At 46.3% G+C, this 12513-nt stretch overlaps 1 protein-coding gene across 1 annotated transcript in view; it reads right to left on the bottom strand.

Moving 5' to 3' along the window:
• Positions 1-672: 672 nt before the first annotated feature.
• LOC140203686 (uncharacterized) overlaps positions 673-12513 on the bottom strand; it is a 161717-nt gene continuing 149876 nt past the window's right edge. The window contains exons 17-19 of the mRNA XM_072269732.1: positions 12392-12482; positions 2052-2160; positions 673-1161 (exon numbers count right to left, since the gene is read on the bottom strand). Coding sequence (XP_072125833.1) covers positions 865-1161; positions 2052-2160; positions 12392-12482 — 497 coding nt within the window. The 3' untranslated portion in view covers positions 673-864. The remainder of the gene's footprint in view (positions 1162-2051; positions 2161-12391; positions 12483-12513) is intronic.

Consider the following 12513-nt stretch of genomic DNA (forward strand, 5'->3'; position numbering starts at 1 on the left):
CCTCAGCCTGAGAGATTCAACAGGACATTGTTAGACATGCTAGGAACTCTTGATGCCAAGAAAAAGAGTAAGTGATGTCAGCATATTGGACATTTGGAACACAGTTGTAACTGTACTTAGAATGAAGCCATTGGTTCCTCACCATACAACGTTTGGACATGAAGCCAGATTACTCCTGCAGAAACACCACTAGTCTCCAGTAGCAAACCCAAAACGGCCCCCTTTGTCCCATTCTTTCAAATTTTCTTTTGACTTCCTGTGCTCCTCTAGTATTGTGTGAGTATTACTCTGGATTTCCAGCATCTGTACTCTCATGTATTACACTGAAAAGAACAGGGAATAGGGAGGTTAACAACCAATGCCATTCTTCCTCAGCACAAAAGGTTTGAGGGATGAAGAACATGTCGGACATAACTGCAGTGAGCTTGTCTTCAGTCTGCAGAAAGTCATGCAGGAAATTCAAGGGCAACCTTTTCACCCACAACTGGTGACAATTTGGAACCCATCACCACAGGGACAGTGAGAGGTGAAAAGCAGGGATGGATTTAAAAGGACATTAGTGGAACAGAAACATGGCCAGGGACCAGCTGGACTGTGTTGGCTCCGAACGGTAAACTGGATGTCTTGCAGATTAACTAAGTACCTGAGGCAATGTTTAAAATAGAACTCATTTATTTGTCACTGATCCAGAATATTAAACTCCATTCCCATTACATTAGCATTAAGAAACACCTCCCATCCCAATGACTAGTGTGCAGACTTGGTTTGGTGAGAACAGCAATAATTACAGTCTGACACCAACAGTCACTTTTGAACGCGTCTCTGGATTCAGAAACTGTGAGGGTTAAATATCCAGCAGACTGCTTATTTAAACTCAGTAGTGTGAACTTGGTAGTGTTTCATAAGGTGGGCTGACTGAGTAAATCCCTTTCCACATTCACAGCAGGTGAACGGCCTCTCCCCAGTGTGAATTCGCTGGTGTGCCAGTAGGTTAGATGACAGATTAAATCCCTTCCCGCATTCAGAGCAAGTGAATGGTCTCTCCCCAGTATGAACTTGTTGTTGTCTCATCATGTGGGATGTATTAATGAATCCCTGTCCACACACTGAACTGTGGAACAATCTCTCCCTCTCTCTCTCTCTCTCTCCCTCTCGTGAACCTGTTTATGTATCTGCACGTAGACTTGGTGAGTGAATCTCTTCCCACAAGGAGCAGGTGAACGGCCTCTCACTGGTGTGGATTTTACTGGATTTTATTTGGAGATGCAGCATGGAACAGGCCTCTTCAGCCCAATCAGCTGCTCCATCCAGCAATCCACCTGTTAACCCAGCTCTAGCAGAGGACAATTTACAATGACCAATTAACCTATTATCCGATACGTCCTTGGACTGTGAGAGGAAACTAGAGCACCCGGAGGAAAACCATGTGGTCACGGCAAAGACGTACAAGCTCCTTACAGACCGTGTCTGAACTGAAATCCAAACTCCGACACCCCAGTCTGAAACCTTCAGTTTGGATGACAGAACCAATTGCTTCCCGCAGAACAGGTGAACCGCCTCACTATAGTGTGAACTTGCTGATGTATCTTCAGGTTGGATGGCTGAGTATATCCTCTCCCAAAGAGCAGATCATTGGCCTCTCCCCAGTGTGAACTCACTGGTTTATCTGCAGGTTGGCTGAGTGAGATAATTCATGCCCACACTGAGAGCAGGTGAATGATATCTCCCTGCTATCAATTGTCTGACAATTCACCAAGTCAGATGTTAGTCATAGTGAACCCCGTGTAAAATCATTGCAGTTGACAAACTGATCTCTGGTGAACAAATGCTGGTGTGTTCTCAGCACCCCGGTTCCAGCGGATTTCACTGAGTTAAAACAGAATGTTTCCTTTTAGACACAAAACATATGTCCAGCTGGGATGAGATACATCTTCATCTCCAAGGATCGACAACAGATCTATCGGTGCTACAAAGGGAATATCCGGTCACTCCTTTGATAATCTGAAGACAATTAGAAGCTTTACCTCCAGTTGGGTTCATCCAAATCTCACCCCGACACTGAACACATGTTCGGATTCTCCTTGCTGTGACTGCTGTTCTGTCTTCTCAAGCATCTCCTTCTCTACATTCAGAGACTGATTGTTTTCAAATGCTGGTGAGCTGACAAAGACAGCAGAACTGACGTGTTTTTGTTTTCAAGATTGCCACACAGAAATTCTTTGAAGTTTCAAACCTGCAAGAAGTTTTACGAAAGACATCAATGGGTGAAGGATAGTATTTTAAATTAAATAGTTTTCATCTCTAACATTACACTGTTACAGTGAGATTCAGCCCAAGTTGGAGGAACAACTCCTTATCTTTTACTTGGCCACAGTTCAGGAATCCGGACTGACAATTAATTTCCTGCCTTTCCGCCTGTATCAGAATGGACATTTCTGCCTGTTGTCAATCTGTGACTTGGCTCAGTTTGTCTCTCCCAGTCAGTATTATTTCAGGTTCTGGGCGTGTCACACAGAGCTACAAAGAGCACATGATATTACATGGCTGCTCTGGAGACTTTCTAAGTACTCAAACCCCCCTCCCTCACCAGTGTGAGTGCTGCAGGTCACTGGTTACCCCAGACAAAGGTGTCTGATATCAGTCTGTTCCCAGAGAGAATGGGACTAAACATGTTCCAGCAGGTAGAAAGATCCAGAACAAGACAAGGTAGGACAGAGGCAATTTTAGAAAAGATCCAAATTGAATGCAAGGCTTTTAGACCATAAGATATAGGGAGAAGGCCATTTGGCCCATTGAGTCTACTCCACCATTTAATCCAATTCTTCCAGTCATCCCCTTCCCCTGCCTTCTCCCCACACCCTTTGATTCCTCTGCTAATCAAGAACCTGTCTATCTTTGCCTTAAATACACCCAATGACTTGGCCTCCACACCCAGTGGCAACAAATTCCACAGATTTACCACACTCTGACTAATTTCTCCGCACTTCAGTTCAAAAGGAAGTCCTTCAATCCTGAAGTCGTGCCCTCTTGTCCTAGAATAACCTACCACGGGAAATAACTTTGCCATATCTAATCTGCTCAGGCCTTTTAACATTCTGAATGTTTCTATCAGATTCCCCCCTCATTCTTCTGAACTCCAGGGAATACAGCCCAAGAGCTGCCAGATGTTCCCCATACTGTAATTCTTGGAATCATTCTCATGAATCTTCTCTGAACCCTCTCCAATATCAGTATATCCTTTCTAAAATTAGGAGCCCAAAACAGCACACAATACTCCAAGTGTGGTCTCACTAGTGCCTTATAGAGCCTCAACAAAACATCCCTGCTCTTATATTCTATGCCTCTAGAAAGGAATGCCAAAATTGCATTCGCCTTCTTCACAACCGACTCAACCTGGAGGTTAACCTTTAGGGTATCTTGCACAAGGACTCCCAAGTCCCTTTGCATCTCTGCATTTTGAATTCTCTCTCCATTCAAATAATAGTTTGCCCGTTTATTTCTTCTACCAAAGTGCATGACCATACACTTTCCAACATTGTATTTCATTTGCCACTTCTTTGCCCATTCCCCTAAACTATCTAAGTGTCTCTGTTTCTTCAACACCACCCGCTCCTCCACCTACCTTTGTATCATCAGCAAATCTAGCCACAAATCCATGAATACCGTAGGTCCAAATCATTGACATACATCGTAAAAAGCAGCGGTCCCAACACCGACCCCTGTGGAACTCCACTGGTAACCAGAAGCCAGCCAGAATAGGATCCCTTTATTCCCACTCCGTTTTCAGCTGACCAGCCAATGCTCCACCCATGCTAGTAACTGCCCTGTAATTCCATCGGCTCTTATTTTGCTAAGCAGCCTCATATGCAGCACCTTGTCAAAGGCCTTCTGAAGATCTAAGTTCACCACATCCACTACATCTCCTTTGTCTACCCTCCTCAAACAATTGTTGTAGGTTTGTCGGGCAGGATTTTCCTTTCAGGAAACCATGCTGGCTCTGGCCTATCTTGTCATGTGCCTCCAGGTACTCCGTAATCTCATCCCTAACAATCGATTCCAACAACTTCCCAACCACTGATGTCAGGCTGACAGGTCTATAGTTTCCTTTCTGCTGCCGCCCACCCTTCTTAAATAGCAGAGTAACATTTGCAATTTTCCAGTCATCCGGTACAACGCCAGAATCTATTGATTCTTGAAAGATCATTGCTAACGCCTCCGCAATCTCTCCAGCTACTTCCTTCAGAACCTAAGGGTGCATTCCATCAGGTCCAGGAGATTTATCCACCCTCAGACCATTAAGCTTCCTGAGCACCCTCTCAGTCGTAATTTTCACGGCACAAACTTCACTTCAAGACCCTGCAGCAGATAGTGAGGTCGGCTGAAGGGATTATCGGAGTCTCTCTTCCCACCATTACAGGCATTTACACCACACACAGCATCTGCAAAGCTAACAGCATTGTGAAGGGCCCCACGCACCCCTCATACAAACTCTTCTTCCTCCTGCCATCTGGCAAAAGGTACCGAAGCATTCGGGCTCTCACGACCAGACGGTGCAACAGTTTCTTCCCTTAAGCCATCAGACTCCTCAATTTCCAGAGTCTAGTGTGACACACACACACACTCACTCAACTGAACACCACTCCATTCCCTTTTCAATTTTTGCTCCTTTCTTTCTCAATTCCTGCTCATACATTGTTTATATGTACATCATTATTATATTGTAATTTGTCCTTTACTGCACCTATTGTCTTGTTTATTAATTATTGTACTGTCTTGCACTGTTTTGTGTATTTTATGTAGCCCCGCGTAGGCCTGAAGTCTAATGTAGATTTGTGTTGTTTCTGGTAGCCTAGTGTAGTTTTCTGTTGTTTCATATAGCACCATGGTTCTGGGTGATCGTTGTTTTGTTTTTACTGTGTACTGTATCAGCAGTTATGGCTGAAATGACAATAAAAGCCATTTGACTTGACCAGACTTCCCTGACACTCTTGAGTGTCCGGTATACTGCAGATGTCTTCCACTGTGAAGACTGATGCAAAATACACATTCAGTTCCTCTGCCATCTCTGCATCTCTCATTACAATATCACCAGCATTATTTTGTATCTACCCTCAACTCTCTTTTAACCTTTATATACTTAAAAAAGCTTTCAGTATCTTCTTTGATATTAGTCACCAGTTTCCTGTCATAATTCATCTTTTCCTTCCTAATGACCTTCTTAGTTTCCTTCTGCAAGTTTTAAAAAGTCCCCAATCCCCCATCTTCCCACTGGCTCTGGCTTCCTTGTATGCCCTCTCTTCTGCTTTTACTTTGGCTTTGACTTCACTTGCCAGCCACGGTAGTGTCCTTCTTCCCTTGGAACATTTCTTCTTATTTGGAATATATCTGTCCTGCACTTCCCTCAATTTTCACAGTAACTCCAGCCATTGCTGCTCTGCTGTCCTTCCTGCAAATGTCCCTTTCAGTCAACTACGGCCAGTTCCCCTCTCATGCCATTGTAATTTCCTTTATTCCACTGAAATATCCACACATATTGGATTTTAAATTTTCCCTTTCAAATTTTAATGTTAACTCAATCATATTGTGATCACTTTTCCCTAAGGGTTCCTTAACTTTAAGCTCTCTTATCACCTTTGGATCATTACACAACACCCAATCCAGCACAGCTGATCCCCTAGTGGGCTCAACAACAAGCTGTTCTAAAAAGCCATCCCTTAGATATTCTACAAATTCTCTCTCTTGAGGTCCAGTACTGACCTGGTTTTCCATATCCATTTTCATGTTAAAATCCCCAACGATTATCATGACATTGCTTTCTGACACGCCTTTTCTATCTCCTGCTGTAATTTGTATCCACTTCCCGGCTGCTGTTTGGAGGCCTGTGTACAACTGCCATTGGGGTCCTTTCATCCTTGCCATTTCTTCTCACAACCCATAGAGACTCTGTACCTTATAATCCTGTGTCATCTCTCCCCAGTGATTTAATATTATTTCTTATACACAGAGCCACACCACCCCCTCTGCCCACTAACCTATCTTTCCGATACTCCGTATATCCTTGGACGTTCAGCTCCCAATGACAGCCATCCTTTAGCCAAGTTTCAGAGATGGCCACGTCATATTTGACAATCTATAGCTGAATTTCAAGATTGTCAATTTTATTCCTTATGCTGCGTGCATTCAAATATAACACTCTCAGTCCAGTAATTGTTGCTTTCTGTTTGAACTGCACCACGCCTCTATTGCCCTGTAACTCATGCCACTGGCTGTGATTAAGCCTCATCTCCTACCTGTTCTTTCTGTAATCTCTGTTGCACGCTATCTTTGATTTATTTCTGTTTTCCCCTTCCTCAGCCCTATCACTCCAGTTCCCACCCCCTGCCAAATTAGTTTAAACCTTCCCTAACAGCTCTATTTAATGTGTTCGCTAGGATATTGGACCCCTTTGGGTTCGGGTGTAACCCGTCCTCTTTGTACAGGTTGTACCTCCCCCAGAAGAGGTCCCAATGATCCAGGAATCTGAATCCCTGCCCCTACACCAGTCTCTCAGCCACATATTACTACGCCTGGTCATGGTATTCTTGTGCTCATTAGCACGTGACACAGGTAGCAATCCTGAGATTACTACCCTAGAGGTCCTGCTTTTCAGCTTCCTACCTAACTCCCTGAATTCACCCTTCAGGACCTCCTCCCTTTTTCTACCTGTGTCATTGGTACCAACATGTACCAAGACTTCTGGCTCTTCACCCTCTCCCTTCAGAATTCTCTGCACCCAATCAGAGACATCCCGTACCCTGGCACCTGGGAGGCAACACACCATGTGGGTGACTCTGTCAGGCTGACAGAACCTCCTGTCTGTTCCCCTCACTATGGAATCCCCTGTGACTACCGGATTCCTCATCTTCCTCTTTCTCTTCTGCACCACGGATCCAGGCTCAGTGCCAGAGACCTGATTGCCATGGTCGTCCTCTGTCAGGTCACCCCACTCAACAGCATCCAAAATGAGATAATGATTACTGGGGGTGGGGGTGGAGATGGACACAGGGCTGCTCTCTACCATCTGAGCCCTTTCCCTCACTTCCCTGACCATCACCCACTTATCGAACTCCTGCAGCCTCTGGGTGAATAACTCCCTGTTGCTCCTATCTATCTCCTGTTTGCTCTCCCTAAGAAGCTTTTGTTTTCGATTCTATTCACACTGCTTTACTGAACAGAGAACCACTACCTTGTTTTAAGCCTCAGTCTTAACTCAGCACATTATCTATCAAGAAGTTGTCTTGGAAATTTTCCATCTGAGGTTCGGAGGCATCATATACAAGGCGACGCGTGTAGGAGCTCCAATGAAATTCCCATTTTAGATGCTACAGATGAAAACCACAGCTTCATCTATGGACCATACAGTTCGTAACATCATTTTAAGGCCTTTGAAAAAAAATCGCGAAGTCGATGATACACAAATGGACTCTGGTCGCTGGTACAGTTCCCCTTAAGGAGAGTGGAAGAGGGGATGGTGCTCTGGTTTAAAAGTTAATTTAAGGAATCGTGCACTTGAGTCGAGTCTGAATGAGTACGCCATAACTGTCACTGACTTCATTAAAACCTGTGTGGATGAGTGTGCATCTACAAGAACATACTGTACACAAGAATAAAAAGCCATGGATGAACCAGAAGGTTCGTAGTCTGCTGAGAGCTAAATCTGTAGCATTGAAGTCTGGTGACCCAGGACTATACAAGATGACCAGGTATGTCTTACGGAGGGCTACTTCATGAGCATAGGAACAATTCCCCATGAAGCTGGAGATGGAATTGTATGTATGTCAACTCTGGCCAGGATTACAGGCCAGTACTTCCTACTAAGCGAAGCCTGGCATCATGTGTGGTCGTGATGCTTCACTCCCAGATGGGCTCAACGCCTTTTATGCACACTTTGAAAGGGAAAATAAAACTACAGCACCTGATGACCCTGTGATCTCTTGTCTTAGGGACTGACATTAGAGCATCTTTAAAGAGCTGCCAGGCCCCAATGGAGTACCTGATAGGGCTCTGAAAATCTGTGCCAAGCAACCAGCAGGTTGTGCTCGAAGACATTTTGAACCTTTCAGTGCCGCAGTCAGAATGTTACACCTGCTTCAGAAGGGCAACAATCATACCAGTCCCCAAGAAGAGTAAGGTGAGCTGTCTCAATGCCCATTGTCCAGTAGCACCCACATCTACGGTGATAAAATGTTTTGAGAGATTGGTTATGGCTAGAATTAACTCCTGTCTCAGCAAGGACCTGGACCCAGTGCAATTTGCCTATCGCAAAGTAGGTCTATGGAGGACGTGATCTCATTGGTTCTCCACACGGCCTTGGATCACCTGAACAAAACAAATACTTCTGTCAGGATGCTGTTTATTGACCACAGCTCAGCATTTAACACAATCACTCCCAGAGTTCTGGGACAACACATTTCATGACATATGCCGGTGATCTGTCACTCTGATTCTGTTCCGTTCCCGATCCTGGGATTCAGACAGCTGAGGCTCGGCTGTGTCTGGGAGATGACTGGGCTGCCAGCCCCTCAGCCTGCGGACTGAGTGGAAAGCCTTGGCAGCATCACCCATTGCCGCCTCTACACAGAGACATTGTCACCAACCCCGAACCCAGCCTCTGTCCCTCACCGGCCCGCGATGCGCATGCGCCGCAACATGGCCTCGGCAGCGCCCATCATCGGAAAATTCACCGGACCGGGTGTGAATCGTGGGGCAAAGAGAGGGAGAAATAAGCGGGGCCGTCCCGGGATCTAGAGCCATGGTGTGTCCGGCACCCGCCCGCAGCATTTGTCCCTCAGTCAGGCTGCGGACGCCGGGCTGATGAAAACCGCGCAGCAACTCCTACCTGCTCCCGAAGCTGCAGCGCCGTTTGTCCATTGAGCGCATGCGCGATTTTGGCTTCACGCCGTCTGCGACCTCCGCGCATGCGTATTTGTTTGACGGCTGACGGACGGTGATTTCTGAAGCGCTGGGCTTTCTGGGTATGCACGGTGCCATTTCACAGTTCAACGTTCAAAGTACATTTTGTTATCAAAGTATATTTGTGTCACCATATACAATCTGAGATTCATTTTCCTGTGGGCATACTCAGCAACTCTGACAGGATCACTGAAAGATCAAGCAGGGTGCAGAAGACACAAACTGTGCAAAAACAAATATAAATAAATATAAATAAGTACATACAGGAATGTGAGCTATTGAGACAAAGAATCATTTAAAGTGAGATAATTGGTTCTGGGACATTTTAATGATGAGGTAAGTGCAGTTAAGTGTAGTTCTTCCCTTTTATTAAGGAACCTAATGGTTGTTCAAGAGCCTGATGGATAAGGGGTAGGAGCTGTTCTTGAACCCAATTGTGTGAGGCCTGAAGCTCTTGCACCTTCTACCTGATGACAGCAGTGAGAAAAGAGCATGGACTGGGGAGTGGGGATCCCAGACTATGAATGCTACTTTCCTATGACAGTGTTTCATGTAGATGTTCTCAGCTGCTGCCCCTCGCCATCTCTGAGGACTAGCTCATGGGTCACTGCTGTCCCTCTGTGAAAGGCTATAATCAGGTCTTTGATCTTGCTGACATCGAGTGAGAAATTGTTGTTATGACAGCACCAGGCATATTTTCAATCTCCCTTCTGTATGCTGATTCATCACCACCTTTGATTTGGCCCACAACAGTGGTGAGGAGGTATGTTTTTACAAACATTTCATCATGTTTCATGGAACCTGTAACACATTTTATTGAACTTCCACACCTACACATAAAAGTGTGCTAAAGCTCTTTACGTAAAAATATCATCACGTCAGACTAGCCTCTTACAGTGAAACCCCGACTCAATGTGTGTGGCACTGAATTATGTACATTTCTCCCAAATACGTTACCCTACAACTTCAGCAAGATTAAATATGGCACCAGAGCTGTGCTTAGCCACACAGGCATAAGTGTAAAGCAAGTAGAGCAGGAGCTAAGCTCACAGCCCCATGGTGCACCAGTACTGATGGAGATTGTCGAGGAGATGTCGTTGCCAATCCAATCTGACTGGGGTCTGCAAGTAAGGAAATCCGGGATCCTATTGCACAAGGAGATATTAAGTCCAAGGTCTTGGGCCTTATTGATTAGTTTTGAGGGGATGATGGGATTGAATGCCGAGCTTTAGTTGATAAAGTTATCCTGATCTGAACAACTTTGCAATCCAGATGTTTCAGGGTTGGCTAAGAGCCAGTGAGGTGGGATCTGCTGTGGACCTGTTGCTCCAGTGGGTAAACTGGAGCAGATCCAAGTCGCCACTCAGGCAGGAGCTGTTGTTTCATCACCACCCTCTCAGAGCTCTTCATCACTGTGGCTGTAAGTACAGCTGTCTGGGAAGCTCCCAAAGCAACCTTTAGGAGCGGTGCATAGGCCATTGCACTGTGGGTGATACGCTGTGGCGTGATGTAGCCTAATGCCGAGCTTCTGGACCATCGCAGCCCAGAGGTCTGATACAAATTGTGGGCCGTGGTCAGAGGAAATATCAGATGGGCGTGCCAAACCGAATACTGTAGGTGCTGATGAACGCTCGAGCCATCATTGATACTAGAGACATGTCCTCTGGCCACCTGGAGGTACGGTGCACCATGGTAAGGAGGTGCGGGAGGGGGAAGGGGGAAAGGATCCACATTGACATGGTGAAACCATCGCTCAGGGACCTCAAAATATGTCAATGGGGTCTGAACATGATGGTTAATTTTTGCCCGCCGGCACTCCACACAGGCCGCAGTCCTTCCTAAGGCCATGCCTTACAAAATTTCATGCAACCAGTTTCTGTGAGGCCTTCCGGCCCGGATGCGAAAGGCCTTGTATGGAGTCAGAAACAGTCCACCTCCAGTTCGCAGCCACTATGGGGAGAGGAGGACTGACTGAGGCACAGGAGAGAAAGCCCAGCTCTCCTGAACTGAATGTTAGCCAATGCTGTCCGGTAAGCCTGGACCTCTGGTTAGCTGCCATGCCAGCACAGTCAACCCCTATGTGCGTGTCCTCAGTGTCTGGCCGTGAGAGGCAATCAGCCACAGGATTATTTTTCCCCGTGATAGGTTGTCTATCAGGTGTGAACTCGGATACATAGGCCAGGTGGTGTTGCTGCCCTGCAGACCAAGAGTCTGATATTTCGGCTATTGCACGCACAAGTGGTTTGTGGCCAACAAACGCTGTGAAATGGCGGCACTCCAGAAGAAAACCAATATAGTGGCCAGACAGGTAGAAACCGAGCAGCTCACTGTCAAACACCTCCTTTTTGGGGGACGGAGCTGGCAGCTGAAGAAGGTGAGGGGCTGTCACTCACCTCTGACCAAGCACCCACGGGACAGGCTTGTGATAGCTACACGGAGCAGCTGCACAGGCTGGACGATGCTGGAAAGGGTTCATTTGGTGTCATCAACTGCCCTGGCCATGTCCACTGACCAGTCAAGCACTTGATAAGGGGCATTGCCCTTAAACGCAGTATACAGGGGAGCATAAGTTCATCAGATCATGGGATGAAGTGGTGATAGAAATTCACCATGCCTCCTGTAGTTTTATAGTAGTACAGAGCAGTGGGAAATCCATAATAGCGGCTACTTTTGATGGGGGGGGCTCACAGCTTCTGTGGAGATGTGACGGCCGAGAGAGTGTTAGTAATCAACCTATGTTGGCTTAACCAATCGCAAAGTGTGCGGAGATGGGACGCTTTTCCGACTTGGATGCACTGGCGACAAATATATCATCCAGGAAAATAAAAACAAAATCTAAGCCTTTTAAAAGTGAGCCCATCAGCAATTGGAAAGTCTGTGCTGCATTTTTCAGCCCAAATGGCATGCACAGAAACTGAAAGAGGCCAAAGGGGTTATCACAGCTGTTTTGGGAATATCCTCCGAGCGCATAGGCACCTGATGGTAGCCCCTAACTAGATCGACTTTGGAAAAAATTTACATTTTGGCTGAATGTGCCAGTAAAATCTTGGATGTGTGGGACTGGGTAACGATCTGGGGGGGGGGGAGCGGGGTGGCGGTGGCCACGTTACGGCATCGGTCATCACCACATTAGGCAGCAAATACCATTGGACTTAGGGACCAAATGGAGGGGTGAGGCCCAGGGACTATTCAACTGACATACAGTGCCAAGTCTTTTCTTGTTTGCAAACTCAATCTTCACAATGGTCAGCTTTTCTGGGTCCAGTCTACATGCACGGACACGGACTGGTGGGCCAGCTGTGGGAATGTGGTGCTTGACCCCATGTTTTGTGACTGTAGTGGAGAATGTGGGCTTGTTGAGGTTTGGGAAGTTGCCCAGCAGTCGAGTAAACTCACATGCGGTGGTGCATTCACTTGACAGAGTCTGTGGGGAACTTACTAGGGGAGCAGGGTAGTGACTCCAAAGTCCTTGACATTCACAAGCCGGCAGTTTTTAAGACTGATTAATAGTTCTTGGGCACGCAGGAAATCTGCAACGAGTAGAGATTTAGCAGCTTTAGC

Source organism: Mobula birostris, chromosome 10, assembly GCF_030028105.1.
Source record: "Mobula birostris isolate sMobBir1 chromosome 10, sMobBir1.hap1, whole genome shotgun sequence".
In the NCBI taxonomy this organism is placed as follows: Eukaryota; Metazoa; Chordata; class Chondrichthyes; order Myliobatiformes; family Myliobatidae; genus Mobula; species Mobula birostris.